Source organism: Lotus japonicus, chromosome 2 (genome assembly GCF_012489685.1).
Source record: "Lotus japonicus ecotype B-129 chromosome 2, LjGifu_v1.2".
Lineage (NCBI taxonomy): Eukaryota > Viridiplantae > Streptophyta > Magnoliopsida > Fabales > Fabaceae > Lotus > Lotus japonicus.
In genome coordinates this window covers 85,350,892-85,375,648 of record NC_080042.1, presented here as the reverse complement: position 1 = coordinate 85,375,648, position 24,757 = coordinate 85,350,892, and the positions used below count along the sequence as shown (strand labels likewise).

Below are 24,757 nucleotides of genomic sequence, written 5' to 3'. Positions count from 1 at the left end.
TTATACAAGGACTTTTAGTTAATTAAATTAAATGCATCACAGCATATTACTAGAAAAAAGTAGAAATGCCTTTGAAATGCATATCACAGTATTGTATGATATTTGAATGAGAATAACATATTGTAGGCATGTATTCAGGGATAATAGCTCTCTCAAACCCTCTCTGATTTAGAGAGTTTCAAAATGATATTTATTACATTAAACAATTACTTATTTATTAATTATGTGAGACGTCACCAATAAAGAGGATATGAAAATGTTTTTGTTTAGGGAGATTCATTGTCCCCACTTTAAGGTAAGGTATTATTGGGAGAAAGCATGAGAAACAACCACTCTCAGCATTAAAATTAGTGACTTCAGCACTCCCCATCATTGCAGCCATCCTAATTAGACCTGTTTGAATTCTTCACCTTCTTTAGATCTTTATTCTGAAAGATGCGATACACGACCCACTTTGCCATCTGCATTTGGAGAAAGAAAGTCCAGTGATCAAATAATGATGAATAAGACAAAATGAAATAAATTTGGTAATGTACTTATTCCTACCACAAATCAACCATTCTCATCACAATTCAAAAGACATTACTATAAATCTCTACTCAATTTTGGTAATAATGAAGATGGGTAGTCTTATAATCCGGATTAGGCCTAACTCTATCTGAAAAGCTAATTTAGGGGTGAGGAGTGATCTACCATTTATATGGTTTTATTTGATCTCATCTCTAGTAAATTTTCTACCTTAACAGTTAGTAAGTCACTATTCATGTTTTACCTTAGATGGGTTAGCTATTGACACAAGGCGGAACTCATGCATCACCCATTCAGTTCTTTTAGCATAAGATCCTTGCACTTCCCAGAAATTCAGGGTGTTCCTCTTTCCAATCACCTCATTGTTTTGATGTATATGAACATTTTTTTCTTTCTCCATAGCTCTCCACTCACCACTCCCAACAACTCTTATGTCAAGGCTTTCAATGTCACGACCACTTATGTTGTGGAAGAAGCACTTGCGCTGATTGAAAATCTTTCCATCTGCAAACACAAATAATTAAATTCAAATACAACATATTGGTTCAATTCCCTCTTTAAATCAAACAACACAACATTCATGGACATGGAAAATTCAATTTGTTGTTGTTGTGATAGGATACAATGCTCTTTCTCTAGGTTAGCACAAGGGCATAAAAGATTAAGAGTGTGTTTGGCTCTATTCTAGTAGGTGGAATCAATTCTTGACGAAAACTGTAAGGCCCAAGTTTTAACGCTTTGGATAAGTGAATAAAATAAAAGAGTTATTTGATTAAGATAAATTTGGGAACGAAAGAGGTTCAGGAAAAGTCCAAGAATGTATCGAAAAACCGAAAGAGTTATAGCACGACTAACATACGCTTAATCCTAGGTCGAAGGTATTAGTGAATAGTTAATTTACGCTTTAGGACACGATGGAAACTAATTCCAAAAATCCTCAGAGAAATGTTAGAACTTCTCTTTTCCGTCCTTAAACAACCATTTCGATGCGAAATCCTGGAAAGTACGAACGTCAAATTCCAATTCTCGGAAGTTTGCCGAAACGGAATCCCTGATAGTTCGAAAAACCTAAGATCGACAGACGATGAAGACTTTTTCTATCCGGAAACTCAAATGAAGATTCCACCCGCGTTCACCTACTTCTCTCATCATTCCTAATCTTTCTTCAGAAGGAAGTTTTCTCGTCCGACGATCACTGCAAAAAGTAGTTTTTCGGGATAAACCGACTTACACCGACTTATGCCGATTTTGGATCTTTTGGTTTAATTCCAAGAATTCTATTTTGAGTTCTGGAATTCTGTCGCCAGAACCTATCTTAGAATGCGCAGAGGAACGCGCAGGAAAAATCGGAATCGCAAAAAAATCATTTTTCCGTTTTTTCCAAAACCTATAAATAGCTTGAAAAATTAGATTTTTTTACAAAAACCCATTTTCCCCACCCCCCAAAACCGCGAGTTCCTAGAGAGAGAGAGAGATCCGGATCTTCGTCGTTTCTTGCCCGTTTGCTTCACCGTTCGTCACTAATCGAAGACCTCGAGGTAGGTAATCTATACTCTCCTTCGAATCGTCGTTTCTGTCCATTTCTCCTGCGACTTTCTGAGTTCAAAATTTTGAGGTTTTTGAAAAACTGTTCAAATCAGTTGATTTCAGCGTCTAAACTTCTTCCCTGCATGCTCCTGAGCGTGTTCTGCGGATTAGATTTTGTCAAATGTCGACGAAATGCCGCCGGGATCAATTTCTACCCTAAATACCCATTTTTCGGCAAAGTCGCAACCTTTACGCTCTAATCTATCGACTTGGCTTAGTGCTAGTAGGATTTGTCGTCATAAACGTCGTTGTGGACGTCCCCATCCAATTTGTTTTTCAAAAATCCGATTTTGAAATTCTGAGCTAAAAATAATGACCAAACTGCCCCTATATCAGTTTTCGATCCGAAAATTTTTCCGAGCCTAGAACCGTCTTAGTTACGGCTTATGTTAACCTAGGAACCAAGTTTGATCGAAGAAAAATCGACCCTCCCAATTAAGGAAAGTGGCCGAGAGCTATATCAAGGGGGGAGGAGAATCCGATTTTTCGAAAACTTGTCTTAACGCGTTAGATTGTCGTACCAAGGAGGTAGTAGTATACTGTGTAACCCTAGGACTCTTTGATTGCTGAGTTTCTGACTCTTGGTGTTGATTTCTGTGATTTTTGCTTAAGGTTCGTTTGAGGAGATTCCAAGAAATCAAGGAGAAGAGCTTGAAGAACATTTTGAGGAGGAAGCTGGAAGACCCACCGGTGAGGGCTACTCTCTGAATTACTAGATAATGCTTTAGGTGTCGATGAAATTCGACTTGATTTATGTGTTATGCACTTAATTGCTAAATGTCTGAAATGATTTCTGAGGCTTCGGCCGAACTTGTTGAGTACTTGATGCCATGATATTGTGTGCTAAATGATTCACATGCTATGTGCTACATGGTTAACTTAGGATGTGTTGGAATATGCTGTTTATGTCTTTTGGTTGAGCTGTTTCAATGATGCTATTCCACTCGTGCCTATGTTTCTGGAAAGTGAGGATTACGGGCAGGTCATGCCGAATTTTTATGAGATTTTGAGAGAGTTTTAAAAGGACGAACGGAGTTCGGACCTTGTCATGCTCCAATGGATCGAGACCTTCTCAGGGAATTACTTGGGTTTATGGGAACTTTGAAACTCATAGGGAATACGATAAGACTAAAAAGAGCTATTTTTATAAAGAAATTCATAAGATATTAAACAACCTCTAAACCTTTAAATAAAGATAACAATCTCGGATGCAAGCTTTGGATTGAAGTTTAGTTTTGGAAAACGAGAAGTGTCGTCGGATCCAAGTGTTGGGAAGATTTCGAGTTTTGGGTATGTTGATACTCATTCGCTCTGGGAGCAGTTTGTTTAGCCATCCAAGGGATGAGCCGAGAAGCTTCACGGAGGTGTGAGACCTTGTGAATGCGTGATACTCCACTGAGGCGTGAGACCTTGTGGAAAGCATGGATCTTCACTGAGGCGTGAGACCTCGTGAACAGCATGAAACTTCATTGAAGCGTGAGACTTCGTGCAAGTGTGTAAATTCACTGAGGCGTGAGACCTTGTGAAAGCATAAAACTTCACTGAAGCGTGAGACTTTGTGAATGTGTGAGACTCCACAGAAGCGTGAGACTTCGTGAGAGCATTGATGACTCGAAGAGTTGTCGTGAGTGGTTGCACTCTTTTGTTTATGATTAATTGTATTTTGTCGCAGAATCGACATTTACCTTAGGGTATTCTTTTAGAGACTTTAAGTTATCTAGAACACGTGGCGACGTGTCGGGTGAGGTCGGAGACGTTGTTTGGCTAATCACTTGCATTCATGCACTCATTTTGAGGTTAATACACGGCGTGATACCGGACCTCGGTGGATTCCAAAATGGTCATAAGACCCGGATTTCCATATTTAGGACACTACGGTGGTCCTCAGTAGCAGACGGAATGGCAGACCTACGGGTTCACTGCTGATCTGACTACTTTTGTGTGGTGTAAGAGACACGCGAGCAGGAAGGTACCCACCGTGGCTGGTGTTAGGGCCGTCTCGTTGATGTCCATCCTTCTTCCGGAATGCATTTTGTTACCCAGCATTGCATTTCATGCAACATACATGCTAACTTAGTTGCTGAGTGTGATTGGTAACTGTTTATCCTATTTTTGAGGCATGCTACTTGTTTTTATGGCTCTTTATATTTATTGTGATACATGCAACCCTAGGAAGCTATCCCAAAACTTATAAGCCTGAGAGGCGAGTATTTATTATCCTATAATTATATCTGGTTTTATTAATTATATAATTCTTTGGAGTTGACCCTCGCGTCTGCTGTGTGTGTTTGGGCGGACTACGCCATTTGTCAGATGAGTATGGGGGATTGGTTTACCATGGTCAGCCCATCAGGGGGGACCAGGTACGAGATGCTTGACCAAGACGACCCAGGTGCATGGGTGGTCGATCCCGAGGGCCACCGTGCGACCTACACCGGTCGGATCATGGAGGACCGTGTCGATCGATTTGGACGCTTGACGGAGGGAGTAATGAGGAGGCACATAGTGAGCTTCAACCTGCCTCCAGGAGTACACTGTGGACCCGGCTTGGGAGTACCTCCACCGCCACCATCTCCTTCAGATGATGAGGACCCTTCTGAGGAGTTGCCAGTAGGTGGGGCTTCGACGGAGTCTAGTCCGTCTACTGCTGCTGCTGTCGTTGCGGATCTCGTTCCGGGCCCCGAGCCCGAGAGTCCAGTGCGGGAGCGCATTAGGGTGGACAGAGAGGGCAGTGTTGAGTACGTCGACCTAGTCGTCCTGGATGCAGATTCGGATGACGACCGCGCTAGCGTGTAGGATCGAGTGCTAGTGTGGGCTCCTCGGGTAGGGATAGTGTAGGAGTAGTGTCGATGCTCTGACCGTCATGCTTCCGTTTTTGGGGACAGGGTAGTTTTCCTACCGGTAGCTTTTGTGTGGTTTCCTATGGAGATCACAGAGAGCTGGTTGGATTTAGGGGGTCTTTTCTTAGGCCGCTGGGCCAACTTGCTCTCAGATTTTGTAGGTTAGTGTTGCGGACACAGTATCTTTATCCTGGACTGTACATATTGCCTTCGGGCGTTACTCTTTTCTGTCACCCGTCACTGGAGGTTACTCGTGACGTGGTAGTATTTAGCGAGGCATGTATATATAGTTGTATAGTAGTTCCTTTTATCTTTTGTTGGGGAGTTTTATTGCTTTCTGTCTTTAGTTATATTGTCGAAAAAAAATAATTCACGTTTTTCCGCTTAAAGTATTTTCTTTTGGTTACTAAAGTGACGCCACCGAAATCGGGGTGTTACATTTGTGGTATCAGAGCTTGTCGAGTCCTTCGGGAGTCTTTGGGGAATAGGTCTTCTGTGCTAGGTTGTGTGACTCTGTAAAGAGTAAAAATTGATTGTCTGCCAAGCGATTTTTCGCTTAGAATTGTTTGAAGTTATTGCTTAATCATATTGTATAGTTATATTGGATGCTATCTTATGATGAGCACTAACTGTTTGTTAATTTAGCAGAACATGGTGAACGCTAACCAACTAGCTGAGATGATGGCCACTATGGCCCAAGCTGTGACTGCACAGGCAAACGATAATGCTATGAGGCGTGCTGCTGAGGAGGCACGTGATCAGCACCAACGCCAGAGGGAAGTGACAATGGATCAGAACAGAGGCCTGAATGATTTTAGGAGACAGGATCCACCTAAGTTCTCGGGGGGTACGGACCCGGACAAAGCGGATCTCTGGATCCAGGAGATTGAAAAGATCTTCGGTGTATTGCAGACTGCTGAGGGGGCCAAGGTGGGAATGGCAACCTTTCTACTGTTGGGTGATGCTGAGTACTGGTGGAGAGGCGCCAGAGGAATGATGGAAGCAAACAACTTGGAAGTGAACTGGGTTTCGTTTCGTGCTGCTTTTCTGGAAAAGTATTTTCCAGATAGTGCGCGGGACGAGCGTGAGTCGCAATTCCTGACACTTCGTCAGGGTAGCATGTCCATCCCGGAATATGCTGCCAAGCTGGAATCGTTGGCCAAGCACTTTCGATTCTTCCGCAATGGGGTCGATGAACCCTACATGTGCAAGCGCTTTGTGAATGGGCTGAGGCCCGATATTGAAGACTCGGTGAAACCGTTGGGGATCACTCGTTTTCAGACTTTGGTTGAGAAAGCCACTGAGGTGGAGATAATGAAGAACAGGAGACTGAACCGTGTTGGGACAGGAGGGCCGATGAAGTCGGGCTCTCAAAATTTTCAAGGCAGAGGGAGATTTCAGAGTAGGAAGCCGTATCAACGTCCTGCAGGTAGAGGAATTGCTTCAGGATCTTATAGGCCCATGGTGGGTACTGCTGGAGGTTCTGGAGGTCAGACTGTGAACAGGGAGATGACCTGTTACAGATGTGGGCAGCCTGGGCACTATGCCAATGCTTGTACTGACATGAGGCCCAAATGCTTTAACTGTAACAAGTTGGGGCATACTGCTGCTCAATGCAGAGCACCCAAGACAGAACCAGCTGTTAACACTGCTCGTGGGAAGCGTCCTGCTGCCAAGGCAAGAGTCTACACCATGGATGGTGAAGAAGCTGAAGGGGTTGATGGTCTGATCAGGGGAGATTGCGAGATTGACGGTAATCTCCTAACTGTACTTTTTGATTCCGGAGCAACGCACTCTTTTATCTCTAGGGAATGTGCTACTAGATTAAAACTTCCCGTTACTGCTTTGAGTTTCGATCTTATAGTTACCACACCTGCCAAAACTCTGCTTGCCAATACTGCATGCATGTATTGCCCAGTAACCTATAGGGATAAAGTTTACCATGCTTACCTAGTGTGCCTAACTCTCAAGAACCTAGATGTTATCCTAGGGATGGACTGGTTGTCCCACTACCATTGTCTTCTGGACTGTAGCCGAAAGAGAGTGGTATTTCCTGACTCGGACCTTTCCGAGTATCTATCCGCCAATCATATTAATGTCTCTCTGAATGAAGGATCTCAAGAGTATTCAGTTTTGTTGAGCTTGGAGAGTAAAGGAAATTCGGAAGTGAGTAATATTCCAGTTGTGAGGGACTTCGCGGATGTTTTTCCTGGCGATGTACCTGGTTTGCCGCCTGTACGCGACATTGAGTTTGCTATTGACATCGTACCGGGAACAGGACCGATTTCGATTGCACCATATCGGATGGCACCTGCGGAATTGGTGGAGTTGAAGTCTCAACTTGAGGATCTTTTGTCGAAAGGATTCATCCGACCAAGCGTTTCACCTTGGGGAGCACCCGTCTTATTGGTGAAAAAGAAGGATGGGAAATCTAGACTTTGTGTCGACTATCGACAACTGAACAAAGTAACCGTCAAGAATAGGTATCCGCTACCCAGAATTGATGATTTGATGGATCAACTACGAGGAGCTGCGATATTCTCAAAGATAGACCTGAAGTCGGGTTACCATCAGATCAGAGTAAAGACTGAGGATATCCAGAAGACGGCATTCCGGACTCGTTATGGACACTATGAGTATCTAGTGATGCCATTTGGGGTGACAAACGCACCTGCTATCTTCATGGATTACATGAACAGGACATTCCATCCGTTCTTGGATCGATTCGTCGTGGTGTTTATCGACGACATTCTGATCTACTCAAAGAACGCTGAAGATCATGAAGGGCACTTGCGTCAGGTTTTACAAGTGTTGAGAGAGACAAAGTTGTACGCCAACCCTTCTAAGTGTGAATTTTGGCTCGAAGAGGTAAAATTCTTGGGCCATGTGATTTCTAAAGAAGGTATAGCTGTGGATCCAGCAAAGGTAGAGACGGTGTTGTCATGGGAACGGCCAAAGACCGTGACTGAGATCAGGAGTTTTGTCGGTTTGGCGGGGTACTATCGTCGTTTCATTGAGAATTTCGCCAAGATCGTTGGACCCTTGACTCAACTTACGAGAAAGGATCAACCTTTTGCATGGACCGAAGCGTGCGAAACTAGCTTTCAGACAATGAAGGAACGTTTGACGACGTCACTTGTACTCGTCTTACCGCAACCAGAGGAACCGTATGAAGTGTACTGTGATGCTTCGCATCAAGGTTTGGGATGTGTGCTGATGCAGCATCGGAAAGTGGTGGCTTATGCTTCACGACAACTGAAGACTCATGAGAAGAACTATCCGACTCATGACTTAGAACTTGCTGCCATTGTGTTTTCGTTGAAGATCTGGAGACATCACTTATATGGATGCAATTTCACCATATTTAGCGATCACAAGAGCTTGAAGTACTTGTTTGACCAGAAGGAGTTGAACATGAGACAACGACGTTGGATGGAGTTTCTCAAGGATTACGATTTTACCTTACAATACCATCCTGGAAAAGCTAATGTTGTTGCTGATGCATTGAGCAGGAAAATGCATATCTCGTCAATGATGGTGAAGGAGCTACAACTGCTGGAACAATTCCGAGATTTGAGTTTGGACGTAAGATTATCCGAGGGAGAACTGAGGTTCGGGATGATTAGGATCACCAATGGATTGATGGAAGAAATCCGAGACCAACAGTTACAAGATGAATTTTTACTCGGAAAAAGGAATTTGGTAATTCAGGGTAAGGACCCGGAATTCAAGGTAGGAAGTGACAATATCCTACGGTGTAAGGGTAGAGTTTGCGTACCCAACAACCCTGACCTAAGGAGGTTGATACTGGACGAAGGTCACAAAAGTAAGCTGAGCATTCACCCTGGAATGAAAAAGATGCACCAGGACTTGAAGGTGAATTTTTGGTGGCCAGGAATGAAAAGACAAGTGGCAGAATATGTAGCTGCATGTTTGACCTGTCAAAAGGCGAAGGTGGAACATCAGAAATCTGCGGGTATGCTACAAAGCTTGGATGTACCTCAATGGAAATGGGATAGCATATCGATGGATTTTGTCGTGGCATTACCAAGAACTCAAAGAGGATATGACTCGATTTGGGTAATCGTGGATCGACTGACTAAGTCGGCTCATTTCATACCGGTGAGAACTACGTACAACGTGGATAAGCTATCAGAGATTTATATAGCTGAGATTGTGCGACTTCATGGAGTGCCAACAAGTATCGTTTCCGATAGAGACCCGAAGTTTACTTCCCATCTGTGGGGAGCTCTTCATGAGGCTTTGGGAACGAGGCTGAGATTAAGCTCTGCTTATCATCCACAGACTGATGGGCAAACTGAGAGAACTATCCAATCATTGGAGGATTTGCTACGAGCTTGCGTGTTAGACAATAAGGGCAGTTGGGACACCCTATTGCCACTGATTGAATTCACATATAACAACAGTTTTCATACGACCATAGGTATGGCACCGTATGAGGCATTGTATGGCCGCAAGTGTAGAACACCTTTATGTTGGTATCAAGATGGAGAGAATTTGTTAGTAGGACCGGAACTTCTGCAACAGACAACTGAGAAGATTAAACAGATCAGGGAGAAGATGAAGGCTTCTCAGAGTAGACAGAAGAGCTATGCAGATCAAAGGCGCAGAACCCTGGAATTCGAAGAAGGAGATCATGTGTTCCTGCGAGTTACCCAGACTACAGGAGTTGGTCGAGCAATCAAGTCAAGAAAGCTGACGCCAAAGTTCATTGGACCTTATCAGATTACTCGTCGTGTAGGACCGGTAGCTTACCAGATCGCACTACCGCCTTTTCTATCAAACGTTCACGATGTATTCCATGTGTCACAACTGCGGAAGTATATTGCTGATCCGACGCACGTCATCGAGCTGGATGACATTGAGTTGAAGGATAACTTGTCTTTCGAGACACCGCCAATCAGCATTGGTGACACAAGGGTAAAGCAGTTGAGGGGTAAAGAGATCGAGTTAGTGAAGGTTATTTGGAACAAGGACACCGGCGATGCAACGTGGGAGCTGAAGGAAAAGATCAAGGAACAGTATCCAGAACTTTTTACTGACCCTTAAGTTTCGAGGTCGAAACTTTCTTTTTGGAGGGTAGTAATGTAAGGCCCAAGTTTTAACGCTTTGGATAAGTGAATAAAATAAAAGAGTTATTTGATTAAGATAAATTTGGGAACGAAAGAGGTTCAGGAAAAGTCCAAGAATGTATCGAAAAACCGAAAGAGTTATAGCACGACTAACATACGCTTAATCCTAGGTCGAAGGTATTAGTGAATAGTTAATTTACGCTTTAGGACACGATGGAAACTAATTCCAAAAATCCTCAGAGAAATGTTAGAACTTCTCTTTTCCGTCCTTAAACAACCATTTCGATGCGAAATCCTGGAAAGTACGAACGTCAAATTCCAATTCTCGGAAGTTTGCCGAAACGGAATCCCTGATAGTTCGAAAAACCTAAGATCGACAGACGATGAAGACTTTTTCTATCCGGAAACTCAAATGAAGATTCCACCCGCGTTCACCTACTTCTCTCATCATTCCTAATCTTTCTTCAGAAGGAAGTTTTCTCGTCCGACGATCACTGCAAAAAGTAGTTTTTCGGGATAAACCGACTTACACCGACTTATGCCGATTTTGGATCTTTTGGTTTAATTCCAAGAATTCTATTTTGAGTTCTGGAATTCTGTCGCCAGAACCTATCTTAGAATGCGCAGAGGAACGCGCAGGAAAAATCGGAATCGCAAAAAAATCATTTTTCCGTTTTTTCCAAAACCTATAAATAGCTTGAAAAATTAGATTTTTTTACAAAAACCCATTTTCCCCACCCCCCAAAACCGCGAGTTCCTAGAGAGAGAGAGAGAGATCCGGATCTTCGTCGTTTCTTGCCCGTTTGCTTCACCGTTCGTCACTAATCGAAGACCTCGAGGTAGGTAATCTATACTCTCCTTCGAATCGTCGTTTCTGTCCATTTCTCCTGCGACTTTCTGAGTTCAAAATTTTGAGGTTTTTGAAAAACTGTTCAAATCAGTTGATTTCAGCGTCTAAACTTCTTCCCTGCATGCTCCTGAGCGTGTTCTGCGGATTAGATTTTGTCAAATGTCGACGAAATGCCGCCGGGATCAATTTCTACCCTAAATACCCATTTTTCGGCAAAGTCGCAACCTTTACGCTCTAATCTATCGACTTGGCTTAGTGCTAGTAGGATTTGTCGTCATAAACGTCGTTGTGGACGTCCCCATCCAATTTGTTTTTCAAAAATCCGATTTTGAAATTCTGAGCTAAAAATAATGACCAAACTGCCCCTATATCAGTTTTCGATCCGAAAATTTTTCCGAGCCTAGAACCGTCTTAGTTACGGCTTATGTTAACCTAGGAACCAAGTTTGATCGAAGAAAAATCGACCCTCCCAATTAAGGAAAGTGGCCGAGAGCTATATCAAGGGGGGAGGAGAATCCGATTTTTCGAAAACTTGTCTTAACGCGTTAGATTGTCGTACCAAGGAGGTAGTAGTGTACTGTGTAACCCTAGGACTCTTTGATTGCTGAGTTTCTGACTCTTGGTGTTGATTTCTGTGATTTTTGCTTAAGGTTCGTTTGAGGAGATTCCAAGAAATCAAGGAGAAGAGCTTGAAGAACATTTTGAGGAGGAAGCTGGAAGACCCACCGGTGAGGGCTACTCTCTGAATTACTAGATAATGCTTTAGGTGTCGATGAAATTCGACTTGATTTATGTGTTATGCACTTAATTGCTAAATGTCTGAAATGATTTCTGAGGCTTCGGCCGAACTTGTTGAGTACTTGATGCCATGATATTGTGTGCTAAATGATTCACATGCTATGTGCTACATGGTTAACTTAGGATGTGTTGGAATATGCTGTTTATGTCTTTTGGTTGAGCTGTTTCAATGATGCTATTCCACTCGTGCCTATGTTTCTGGAAAGTGAGGATTACGGGCAGGTCATGCCGAATTTTTATGAGATTTTGAGAGAGTTTTAAAAGGACGAACGGAGTTCGGACCTTGTCATGCTCCAATGGATCGAGACCTTCTCAGGGAATTACTTGGGTTTATGGGAACTTTGAAACTCATAGGGAATACGATAAGACTAAAAAGAGCTATTTTTATAAAGAAATTCATAAGATATTAAACAACCTCTAAACCTTTAAATAAAGATAACAATCTCGGATGCAAGCTTTGGATTGAAGTTTAGTTTTGGAAAACGAGAAGTGTCGTCGGATCCAAGTGTTGGGAAGATTTCGAGTTTTGGGTATGTTGATACTCATTCGCTCTGGGAGCAGTTTGTTTAGCCATCCAAGGGATGAGCCGAGAAGCTTCACGGAGGTGTGAGACCTTGTGAATGCGTGATACTCCACTGAGGCGTGAGACCTTGTGGAAAGCATGGATCTTCACTGAGGCGTGAGACCTCGTGAACAGCATGAAACTTCATTGAAGCGTGAGACTTCGTGCAAGTGTGTAAATTCACTGAGGCGTGAGACCTTGTGAAAGCATAAAACTTCACTGAAGCGTGAGACTTTGTGAATGTGTGAGACTCCACAGAAGCGTGAGACTTCGTGAGAGCATTGATGACTCGAAGAGTTGTCGTGAGTGGTTGCACTCTTTTGTTTATGATTAATTGTATTTTGTCGCAGAATCGACATTTACCTTAGGGTATTCTTTTAGAGACTTTAAGTTATCTAGAACACGTGGCGACGTGTCGGGTGAGGTCGGAGACGTTGTTTGGCTAATCACTTGCATTCATGCACTCATTTTGAGGTTAATACACGGCGTGATACCGGACCTCGGTGGATTCCAAAATGGTCATAAGACCCGGATTTCCATATTTAGGACACTACGGTGGTCCTCAGTAGCAGACGGAATGGCAGACCTACGGGTTCACTGCTGATCTGACTACTTTTGTGTGGTGTAAGAGACACGCGAGCAGGAAGGTACCCACCGTGGCTGGTGTTAGGGCCGTCTCGTTGATGTCCATCCTTCTTCCGGAATGTATTTTGTTACCCAGCATTGCATTTCATGCAACATACATGCTAACTTAGTTGCTGAGTGTGATTGGTAACTGTTTATCCTATTTTTGAGGCATGCTACTTGTTTTTATGGCTCTTTATATTTATTGTGATACATGCAACCCTAGGAAGCTATCCCAAAACTTATAAGCCTGAGAGGCGAGTATTTATTATCCTATAATTATATCTGGTTTTATTAATTATATAATTCTTTGGAGTTGACCCTCGCGTCTGCTGTGTGTGTTTGGGCGGACTACGCCATTTGTCAGATGAGTATGGGGGATTGGTTTACCATGGTCAGCCCATCAGGGGGGACCAGGTACGAGATGCTTGACCAAGACGACCCAGGTGCATGGGTGGTCGATCCCGAGGGCCACCGTGCGACCTACACCGGTCGGATCATGGAGGACCGTGTCGATCGATTTGGACGCTTGACGGAGGGAGTAATGAGGAGGCACATAGTGAGCTTCAACCTGCCTCCAGGAGTACACTGTGGACCCGGCTTGGGAGTACCTCCACCGCCACCATCTCCTTCAGATGATGAGGACCCTTCTGAGGAGTTGCCAGTAGGTGGGGCTTCGACGGAGTCTAGTCCGTCTACTGCTGCTGCTGTCGTTGCGGATCTCGTTCCGGGCCCCGAGCCCGAGAGTCCAGTGCGGGAGCGCATTAGGGTGGACAGAGAGGGCAGTGTTGAGTACGTCGACCTAGTCGTCCTGGATGCAGATTCGGATGACGACCGCGCTAGCGTGTAGGATCGAGTGCTAGTGTGGGCTCCTCGGGTAGGGATAGTGTAGGAGTAGTGTCGATGCTCTGACCGTCATGCTTCCGTTTTTGGGGACAGGGTAGTTTTCCTACCGGTAGCTTTTGTGTGGTTTCCTATGGAGATCACAGAGAGCTGGTTGGATTTAGGGGGTCTTTTCTTAGGCCGCTGGGCCAACTTGCTCTCAGATTTTGTAGGTTAGTGTTGCGGACACAGTATCTTTATCCTGGACTTCGGGCGTTACTCTTTTCTGTCACCCGTCACTGGAGGTTACTCGTGACGTGGTAGTATTTAGCGAGGCATGTATATATAGTTGTATAGTAGTTCCTTTTATCTTTTGTTGGGGAGTTTTATTGCTTTCTGTCTTTAGTTATATTGTCGAAAAAAAATAATTCACGTTTTTCCGCTTAAAGTATTTTCTTTTGGTTACTAAAGTGACGCCACCGAAATCGGGGTGTTACAAAAACATTGATGTTTGAGAATCATTTAAAGAATTGATTTCTGGTCCAAAATCACTGATTTCTGATCCAAAATCCCTTTTCGTATAAGCTAGAGAGAGTAGCTTATGCATTGAGCATAGTCTGATGTGAGATTTTACAATTGAATTCCACAATATTACCAAACAAAAAACACTTTTTGCAAATGTATCCAAACATATATTACTCCACTTTCAAATCACTAGAATCAATTTTACCAAAAGGAATTGTGATAAATGTTGATTCAAAACACACAATATATGACTTATGGAATAGTGAAAAAGAGAGATTAAAACAATTTGTTTCACCAACCTCCTCATGGAAGACCCCAAGGTTCAGTCTGAAACACATCAAAATTTGGGATGATTTCAAAAGGAAGAGGCTGGCCAAAAACTCTTCTCTTCAGGTAGAAATCCACAAGAACCTCATCAGTGGGATCAAACTTATACCCGGGTAGCAATCTAACACTTCCATCATCATCCTCATAAGTCATGAGGTTCTCCATTTCAAAATGAACAAGGGGCGTGTTTGAACTCTTAAGGGTGAATTATTGTGGAAAACTCATTTGGTTAGGATATCAATTTATAGCTAGTGTCATCACTTAAATTCTGCATTCAATTAAAAAAAAACATAATATCCTTATTTGAATAATATTATTATCCGCTATATTTTTGTGAATAATGTATATAATTCACAAAGAACAATAATAAAATAAATATCTGCATTCCATACTAAAAAATATTTTAATTTGTTGTTTATTATAGAACAAACGCCTTTAGGATATACATATATTAATAATTATATATAAATTTAATACTTTATTTTTATATAGAAAGAAAATTAATTCAATTTATATTTTATTTAAAACAATATAAATTATTTACTAATATATTTGTAGAGGTAGTATACCGTTTTTTAATATATAATATATACATTTAAAATAATGTATTATATACCTTTTATTGCAAGCTAATATCCGATTACAATATATAATTTACAAGTTTTAATATTAAATGCTCATTATAAATAATATAACCTAATGTCCTGATTTAGATTAACATATTATGAGAAATTTATTAGTATATAATATATATTATTTGCAATTAAAAAAATAACACTACAAGTTTTCATTCCATAGTATAAAATATTTTAATATTTACATTAATTTTTATATTCAGTTACTGTATCAATAATAGTCAATGATAAATGAAATGCCATAACGTAGTTATTTTCTATATTGAATTTATTAATCAATACTTTTTTGAACATCAATTTATTATTTATTAATCAATACTAAACACATTTATATTTAGATTCATGTGTTTATGCATTTCACTAAATATTCATATTTTATTTATTATCATATATAGTTTAAAAAAATTATTATCACATATATACTTGCATAAATAATCCATAGTAAAGAGAAGCATGAAAAGATGACAAAAGTTTAAGAGAAAAATCTACGTGTTAAGAAGTTAAATTAGTGAATTAATTATCAAATAATAAGAAAGTGTCAATACAAGTTAAAATAATAATAAAAATTGTTAAAATGGTGAAAAAAGAATTTAATTTAATATATATTAAGAAAGTGAATAAAAGCCATTAACTATCACAGAACTTGTAAAAAATATACGTGTTAAGTTAAATTAGTGAATGCATTATTAAATAATAAGAATAAAATAATTTAAAAAATTTTAAAAATTAAATTAAATATTAAGAAACTAAACAAAAAAACCATTGACTATCACACCGCTTGTCTATTTATAATTTTTTTTGTACTTGTTGTGGTACCTTAAGCCAGCTTAAGGTGTGGTACCCAAAATGAGTTCGTTCGATAATAAAGACTCAATATACCGATTCTAAGTTTCATTTTATTCTATCGTATTAATGCAGTGTTGCATTCTTAGGAACGTGAGATTTGCGAGTTATGTTTTCTGAGCTTTATTCATCCATCAACCATGGTCATTTTACGCGCATCTCCATCACCATTATTCGTTTCCACCACTCATTCATTTTTCACTAAAATATGAATTTCATAAGATAAAGTTTATTGATAAGTAAAGTAAAATCTAAAGATGTAGAATCTACCTTGAATAACATGATAATAATCTATTAAATTACTCAATACGGGTACCATACCCAAAAAAAAATTCAAGGTACCACAAGATTTACTTTTTTTTTTATATCGGAAAGATAAATTGCACTTTCTAGGCATTCATCCGTGAACCTCCCACACCTAACACACATGTCCCTTTTTTGCTTTAGAGGGTTGTGATTCCAATTTTAATTTCAAAACTCATTATTATGGATCATATCATGACTTTTATTACATTAAAAATTACTTATTCGTCAACTATAAAAGATGACACCGATAAAGAGCACATGAACAAATTTTGTTCAAGAAGATTTGCTGCCCTCACTTAAGGAGCGGGCCATTGGGGAAGGTTTCTGAGAAAATGTCACTCTCAACATTGAAATCAATGACTTCAGTACTCCCAGCATTGGAGCTTTCCTCATTACACCCTCTTGCATCTTTCACCTTCTTTTCATCCTTATTCTTCAAGATGCGGTAAACAGCCCAATTTGTCATCTGCATTTTGAGTAACAAAGTTTAGTGACCAATAATAAACAAGACAAAAGGAACCAACTTTGATAATGATATATCCTACCTACCAAGCAACCATTCCCACGATATTTTAAAATGCATTACTCTAAATTTCTGCTCAATTTTGGTGTAAAATAAAATGGTCTCTTTAAGAATTCGAGTTACGTCTAATTTTACTCCAAAAGATATTATATAGGTGAGGATTTATCTACCTTTATAAAAATTTATTTAGTTTATTGTGAAACAATAACCGTTAGTAAGTCACTAGAGGGTGCAATTTTTAACTTTTTGATGTACCTAAAAAAGTAAATCACTATTTTATTATTTACCTCAGATGGATGGGTTAGAAATTAACGCAAGACGAAACTCATGCATCATCCATTCGGTCCTCCTAACATAGACTCCTTCCACTTTTAAAAAATTCAGGGTATTCCTCTTCCCAATGACCTGATCATTTCGGAGGATAGGAATATATTTATCTTTTTCCATAACTCTCCACTGGCCACTCCCTGCAACTCTCATGTCAGTGTTTTTAAGATCACGACTCATGGTATTGTAGAAGAAGCACTTGCGTTCATTGAAAATCTTTCCATCTGCAAGCACAAATTAAATCCAAAAGCACCATCTTGGTTCAATTTCCAAATCGAAATTAAACAACACATAAACATTCGTGAGACTAGGAATTTTTGTTTTTTTGTTTTTTTATAGGACACAGTACACATTCTCGGAGTTAGATAAGGGCCGTAAAAAATTAAAGGGCTGATGGAATATAGTGAAAAATATGTTTCCATTTTACATATTATAAAATAAATAAATTTTAAATTGTTATAATTATTTCTATGCTAATAATTAAATATCAATAATTAAATTTGAGTAATGGAAACATATTTTTCACTATACTAGTAGGCAAAGAGTGCTTCCCTAGCAATCAAAAAATGTCGCCACCGTGTTAGAGATCTCATCGCCTATTAGGGATAATCTTTTGATTTTTCCTGAGGTTGAGGAGTTTGATGGCGTGTTGACAAAGCCAAGAAGGGATTTAATGATGAGTAAAAAGGGTGGGCGTTATGTATAAGTGCTCAAATGAGGCGGGACCTCAAGGATTAATTAAGCAGATCGAGTCTCGTAAAGTTGTTTAAGGGATTTGCGCTAGCGTTGGATTTCAGTGGACTTCCTTTGTTTTTTCTCTTCGCTAGTTGGTTCAATATATATAATTTGGTTCGTTGCAAAGATATGCTTAGGCACATCAAGATTTGTTTAAATTGGTGGTTATGAATGGTTGTGGTGGGAAGGATATGTATGGGTGGGTTTTATTCAGGTTTGGGTTGATTTTTTTATTTCAATTATTCCTGACTGAGGGGTTCCACTAATTGTTTGGAAATTTCTGTCATGTTGAGACAGTTGTGGGATGTATGCTGTATAGGTTTTTTGAGGTTTGGATCATGTTGGTGGGCGTCTTGGGAGTGTGGTATTCTTTTTCCATCATTAGGTTTTTATCCCACTGGGTTTTTTCTAGTAAGGTTTTAACGAGGCTCATTCCCAAGCTATGTTTTGCAGTTCTCTAGCATGAGCCGAGTGTTCTCATGGTTAATTTCTTATATCAATATATGTTTTTGTTGTCAAAAAAAAAATATTAAGAGTGTAGGTTTTTGCCAGCTTTATGTTGCTAGGTTACGGGCCCCCTAGGTTACTGTATTAATGTTTAGATGAGTTGTTTCTCAACACTTTATATATATATATATATATATATGTGTGTGTGTGTGTGTGTGTGTGTGTGTGTCATTCTGCTTTAAAAAAGTCAAAAACAAAAGAACAAACAGCTCGGTCAGCCAACACCGACCAAAGAGACTCCAACAACCACGCAACCACCCAAAATATATAGAAAAACCCCAAAGAATATTACAAACTAGAACTACCCAAAAAAGAACTGAAAACCCGAACTAGCGAAGAGAAAAAACAAAGGAAGTCCACTGAAATCCAACGCTAGCGCAAATCCCTTAAACAACTTTACGAGACTCGATCTGCTTAATTAATCCTTGAGGCCCCGCCTCATTTGAGCACTTATACATAACACCCACCCTTTTTACTCATCATTAAATCCCTTCTTGGCTTTGTCAACACGCCATCAAACTCCTCAACCTCGGGTAAAATCAAAAGATTATCCCTAATAGGCGATGAGATCTCTAACACGGTGGTGACATTTTTTGATTGCTAGGGAAGCACTCTTTGCCTGCTAGTAATTGTGGCGTTGATGAACCACCAATATTTCTTGGCATAAAACCCAGTGATCGTGTAAAAGCCGCACAAACAGCTTGTGACACCTAGGAAGGTGGCACTTGAGGGACTGCCAGGAAAGGATTTTGTTGCGGCTCTTGACCACCGGTAATTGTAACCAAACCGCCACTAAATTTCATTATTTTTGCAGAGTATATATGTATTTAAAAATAAAAAATGAACATTACAATTTTTCATTCTACTGTATAACTAATATTTTAAATATATTACATTAGTTTTGTAATAACTCCCAATATTAGTCAATATTAAATGAAATGCAAGATGTAATTATGCCAATAAATATTAACGGAGCATAATGTGTGGGATTGGAAATGTTAAAAAAATAGTTTAGGACCATTTTGCACATATCGCATTCGTGGGACCAAATGAGCTTTTAAGCCTTAAAATAAACAATAAGTTATTGGTCAATTACAAAAGATGACACCAATAAAGAGGACATGAACAATATTTTGTTCAAGAAGATTCATTGCCCTTACTTAAGGAATGGGTCATTGGGGAAGGTTCTTAAAAACTGTCACTCTCAACATTAAAATCAATGACTTCAACGCTACTAGTATTAGAGCTTTCGCCATTACAACCTCGTGCATTATTCGCCTTCTTTGCATCCTTATTTTTAAAGATGCAGTAAATAGCCCAGTTTGCCAGCTGCATTTTGAGTAACAAAGTTTAGTGGTTGATGATGAATAAGACAAAGCGAAATAAATTTGATAATGATATATCCTACCTACCAACCAACCATTCTTCATGATAATTTAAAATGAATTACTCTAAATTGGTGCTCAACTCTGGTGTTAATTAAAATAGGCAGAATTCGAGATAACTCTAATTCTACTATTTAGTTGTATCTCTAATCAATGTGGAACCATAACCGTTAGTAAGTCACTATTTTATTCTTTACCTTAGATTGGTTAGCAATTGACGTAAGACACAACTCATGCATCTCCCATCTGGTCCTCCTAGCACATGCTCCTTGCATTTCCCAAAAATTCAGGGTGTTCCTCCTCCCAATCACTTGATTGTTTTGAGGGATAGACACATCTTCTCCTTTTTTCATTACTCTCCACTGGCCACTCCCAGCAACTCTTATGTCAATGTTCTCAAGATCACGTCCCATAGTGTTGTAGAAGAAGCACTTGCGTTCATTGAAAATCTTCCCATCTGCAAACACAAATGAAATCCAAAACACCATCTTATTGTAAATTTCCACCTGAAATTTAAAAATAGATAAACATTCATAGAACTTGGAAATTTTGATTTTCTTTGAACACAAAGCCCATTCTCTAGGTTAGAATAAGGGCCGTAAAATATTATAGGGCTCATGAAATAGTAAAATATATGGGTTACATTTTCAAATTATTGGAACTCACTTGAATTTCAATCAATTAAAAGAAACTATTAAAAAGAGAGTGTTGAAGTGAAAGTTGATAACAGTTCTCGACTTATGAAATAGTGAAAAGGAGATATTTTATTTTTTTAGAAAAAAATGTTTCACCAACCTCCTCCTGAAAGGTCCCAAGGCTCATTTTGAAACACATCAAAATCTAGGATGATATAAAAAGGAAGAGGTTGAACAAAGACCCTCTGGCCTCTTCATGTGAAAATCCACAAGAACCTCAAAGTTGGATTAAATTTATAACCAAGTAGCAACCTAATATCCTCATTAACATAAGTCATAAGGTCCTCCATATCAAAGGATCAATGTCACACCAAGTGAAGAGGGACTTGTTTAAACTCTTACTGTGATGTTGAAAATCATGCGGTTTGTACACAATTTATAGATTGAAATGCAATGTCATCAATTTGGTGTGTAAGTGAGAGAGTTAAGATGAAAGAGAGAGAAAGTGATATATATATATAGAGAGAGAGAGGAGGAGGAGGAGGAGGAGGAGGAGGAGGAGGGATACGAAAAAGTGAATTCTTTCAAACAACAGGTAAGATCATGTACAAATTATCAAAGTGCCAAGCATTATCCGCCAAAAATCAAATGCACGACAATTTGTATCACTAACGTAGACGAAAAGGAACAATTAGTTTCACCAATATCCTCCCGGCAAGCCCCAAGGCTTAGTCAGAAACACATCAAAATCTGGGATGATTTGGAAGGGAAGAGGTTGAGCAAAAACCCTCCTCTTCAAGTAAAAATCCACACGAATCTCATCAGTAGGATCAAACATGTACCCAGGTAGCAATTGAACACTCCCATCCTCGTCTTCATAAGTCATGATCAGGTCCTCCATCTCAATGAACTTGAAGTGCACTTTTGAATGAACAAATGATGTAAACTGATGTGGTTGGAATGTGCAATTTATAGCTATAAAACATGTAGTATATAGCATCCCCAATTTTACTAATTTACTAACAGCAAATAAATTTAGAATGGAAATTTGACAACTTAACTATCGGGGAGAAAAATACCCACCATAAACTATTTTTAATTTTTTACCATACCCAAATTTTACCTTATTACAAAAACATTAAGTCTTTATTTTTAATATTAAAATATCACTTTGACTTCAATTATTAAATTATAATTTCCAAGTATCACGGTAATATTTTGAATGATATAAATAATTAGAAATTTTTTTATAAAATTTAATTTCTTATGATAAATTTCAAGAGTTTAATTTTGATGCACCGACGGTGTAAAGTTTTTTTACGCCGTCAACCAATCAAATTTCAAGGATGTGACATGTCAATTAAAGAAATTAAATGAAAAGAGAGATTTTCTCACATCCTTGAAATCTGATTGGTTGACGGTGTAAAAAAACTTTACACTGTCGGTGCAACAAACTTTTTCTCAAATTTCAATAATGCTCTATTTTAGTTAATTCTTATTAATGATATTTTTCGAGGGACCTTATTAAAGGTATTAATAATGATTGGTATTATTTTTTAAATGGTTAATTATTCAACGAAGTTTAATGCTTTTTTAATTTTTTTTTTCTCATTCGTGTATCATTTTATTTAATCTTGTCTTTTGTTTTCTTTATTTTCTCATATATGGCGAGTATGTGCGTGTGATTTCTGGAAATATAACAATTCGTTATATTTTTTATCTGTTAATCATCATATTCCAATTTGTTTTCTATTTTAGACAATCATTATTTGAAGTGTGGAACTGTTGGGATTTGACTCATTATATTTTGGGCTAAAATCTTTAGTTTATTAGGATTTGATTTAATGAGGATTGTAAAAGGTTTTAAGGGATTGTTATAGGATTTATTAGGATTTTATTGTAAAATAGAGATCAATAGAATCCACTATAAATAGGATAACAATGTAACCCTAAAAACACAAGAGACACAAGAGGCACTAGTGCAATTGAGAGAAATTGCAATTGCTGAGTGATTGTATTCAGGTTCGAATCAATAAACAGAACTATAGCTGCTCTATAGTCGCAGAGGTAGGCAATTTGGCCGAACTGCGTGAACAAAGCTTTGTGTGTTTCTCTCTACTATGATCTGTATTCGTGTTGTTGTTCTAACAATTGGTATCAGATGACGACTAACCCTGGAGGTGTGAAGTTTGAAGTGACGCGGTTCGATGGAAACGGCAATTTCGGACTATGGCAGAGGATGGTTGAGGATCTGTTGGCTCAGCAAAGTTTACAAAAGGCGTTGCGCGATGAGAAACCGGCGGACATCGCAACTGTTGATTTGAACGAGATGAAGGAGAAGGCTGCAGGTTTGATAAGACTTTGCGTTTCTGATGACGTGATGAATCATATCCTGGATCTCACAACTCCGAAGGATGTCTAGGATAAATTGGAAAGTCTGTACATGTCCAAGACACTCATGAACAAGTTGTTTGCGAAGCAGCGTCTCTACATCCTGAAGATGCAGGAAGGAGGCGATTTGCAGGCTCATGTCTACGCTTTCAACAACATCCTCGTCGATCTGACACAGCTTGGTGTGAAGGTAGACGATGAGGATAAGGCTATTATTTTGCTGTGCTCTTTACCAGGCTCTTATGATCACTTGGTGACCACTCTCACCTACGGGAAGGACTCAATCACGTTGGATTCTATTTCTTCTACACTTTTGCAACATGCACAACGTCGCTAGAGTGTTGAAGAAGGTGGAGGAAGTTCAGGTGAAGGTCTTTTTGTGAAGGGAGGTCAAGATCGCGGAAGAGGCAAGGGTAAAGCAGTGGATTCTGGAAAGAAGAAGAGATCCAAGTCCAAGGACAAAAAAACAGCAGAATGTTATAGTTGCAAGCAAATTGGGCATTGGAAGAGGGTCTGTCCAAACAGGCCAGGCAAGTCAAGCAACAACAACAGTTCAGCAAATGTAGTTCAGTCTGATGGTTCTTGCAGTGAGGAGGATTTGCTTTGTGTTTCATCTGTTAAGTGCACTGATGCATGGGTTCTTGATTCTGGATGCTCCTATCTTATGACGCCGCACCGGGAGTGGTTCAACTCATTTAAATCAGGTGATTTTGGTTATGTCTATTTAGGTGATGATAAACCTTGTATCATCAAGGGAATGGGACAAGTTAAAATTGCTTTGGATGATGGTGGCGTGCGCACGTTGAGTCAGGTGCGTTATGTTCCAGAGGTTACGAAGAACTTGATTTCTCTAGGAACTCTTCATGAGAATGGGTATTCATTCAAGTCTGAGGAAAATAGAGACATCTTAAGGGTTAGCAAGGGTGCAATGACAGTGATGAGAGCAAAGAGGACTGCAGGCAACATTTATAAGTTGTTGGGGGCCACAGTTATGGGTGATGTGGCATCTGTTGAAACTGATGATGATGCAACCAAACTGTGGCACATGCGCTTGGGTCATCTCAGTGAACGTGGGATGATGGAACTACATAAGAGGAATCTGCTGAAGGGTGTTCGCAGTTGCACAATTGGATTGTGCAAGTATTGTGTTCTTGGGAAACAGTGTAGAGTTCGTTTCAAGACCGGGCAGCACAAGACCAAGGGAATCTTAGACTATGTCCATTCTGATGTCTGGGGGCCTACAAAAGAGCCCTCCGTTGGAGGTTTCAGGTACTTTGTTACATTTACTGATGATTTTTCTCGTAAGGTCTGGGTTTATTTTCTGAAATATAAATCTGAAGTCTTTGCCAAGTTCAAATTGTGGAAGACAGAGGTTGAGAATCAGACAGGGAGAAAAATAAAGTATTTGCGGTCTGATAATGGAACTAAATACACTGACAAGAACTTCATGCGTTTCTGTGAGGAGAATGAAATTTAGAGACACTTTTCTGTGAGGAAGACACCACAGCAGAATGGTGTTGCAGAAAGAATGAACTGGACTCTAACAGATAAGGCAAGGTGCCTTCGGTTGAATGCTGGTCTTTCAAAAGGTTTCTGGGCAGCAGCAATCAATATGGCGTGCTATCTAGTCAACAGGTCACCACGAGCTTCTTTGGATGGAAAAGTTGCAGAAGAGGTGTGGACAGGTAACCCCATTGATCTCAGTAATTTGAGGATTTTTGGGTGTCCAGCATATGTGCATATTTCCATTGAGGATCGGTCTAAACTTGACCCAAAGTCAAAACAGTGCACCTTTATTGGCTATAATAAAGGTGTGAATGGGTACAAGTTGTGGGATCCAGTCAAGAAGAAGGTGGTTGTCAGCAGAGATGTTGTATTTGATGAGCAGTCAATGCTGAAACAGTCAGATGTGAC

At 39.7% G+C, this 24,757-nt stretch overlaps 2 protein-coding genes across 2 annotated transcripts; both read right to left on the bottom strand.

Annotated features, from left to right (window-relative positions):
* Window positions 1-383: 383 nt before the first annotated feature.
* LOC130737154 (NAC domain-containing protein 83-like) lies at window positions 384-14,721 on the bottom strand. The gene is made up of 3 exons (XM_057588919.1): window positions 14,544-14,721; window positions 773-1,032; window positions 384-461 (listed from the first exon to the last, which is right to left on the bottom strand). The coding sequence occupies exons 1-3, from the start codon at window positions 14,719-14,721 to the stop codon at window positions 384-386; spliced, it is 516 nt and encodes a 171-aa protein (XP_057444902.1).
* A 1,911-nt stretch (window positions 14,722-16,632) lies between these two features.
* On the bottom strand, window positions 16,633-21,353 carry LOC130737153 (NAC domain-containing protein 83-like). Its single transcript, XM_057588918.1, has 5 exons — window positions 21,240-21,353; window positions 20,015-20,323; window positions 19,629-19,761; window positions 17,269-17,414; window positions 16,633-16,806 (listed from the first exon to the last, which is right to left on the bottom strand). The coding sequence occupies exons 1-5, from the start codon at window positions 21,351-21,353 to the stop codon at window positions 16,633-16,635; spliced, it is 876 nt and encodes a 291-aa protein (XP_057444901.1).
* Window positions 21,354-24,757: the final 3,404 nt, after the last annotated feature.

What these genes read in the sequence shown, in the direction of transcription:
- LOC130737154 (XM_057588919.1), bottom strand. Translation starts at nt 14,721, where the DNA reads ATGGAGAACCTCATGACTTATGAGGATGATGATGGAAGTGTTAGATTG. An exon ending in GTTTCAGACTGAACCTTGGG is followed by an intron (nt 1,033 to 14,543) that starts GTCTTCCATGAG and finishes TTGTGTTTGCAG; the next exon opens with ATGGAAAGATTTTCAATCAG. An exon ending in CAATAGCTAACCCATCTAAG is followed by an intron (nt 462 to 772) that starts GTAAAACATGAA and finishes CTCCAAATGCAG; the next exon opens with ATGGCAAAGTGGGTCGTGTA.
- LOC130737153 (XM_057588918.1), bottom strand. Translation starts at nt 21,353, where the DNA reads ATGGAGGACCTGATCATGACTTATGAAGACGAGGATGGGAGTGTTCAA. An exon ending in ATTTTTACTTGAAGAGGAGG is followed by an intron (nt 20,324 to 21,239) that starts GTTTTTGCTCAA and finishes TTTAAATTTCAG; the next exon opens with GTGGAAATTTACAATAAGAT. An exon ending in TTTTAATGTTGAGAGTGACA is followed by an intron (nt 17,415 to 19,628) that starts GTTTTTAAGAAC and finishes TTGTGCTTGCAG; the next exon opens with ATGGAAAGATTTTCAATGAA.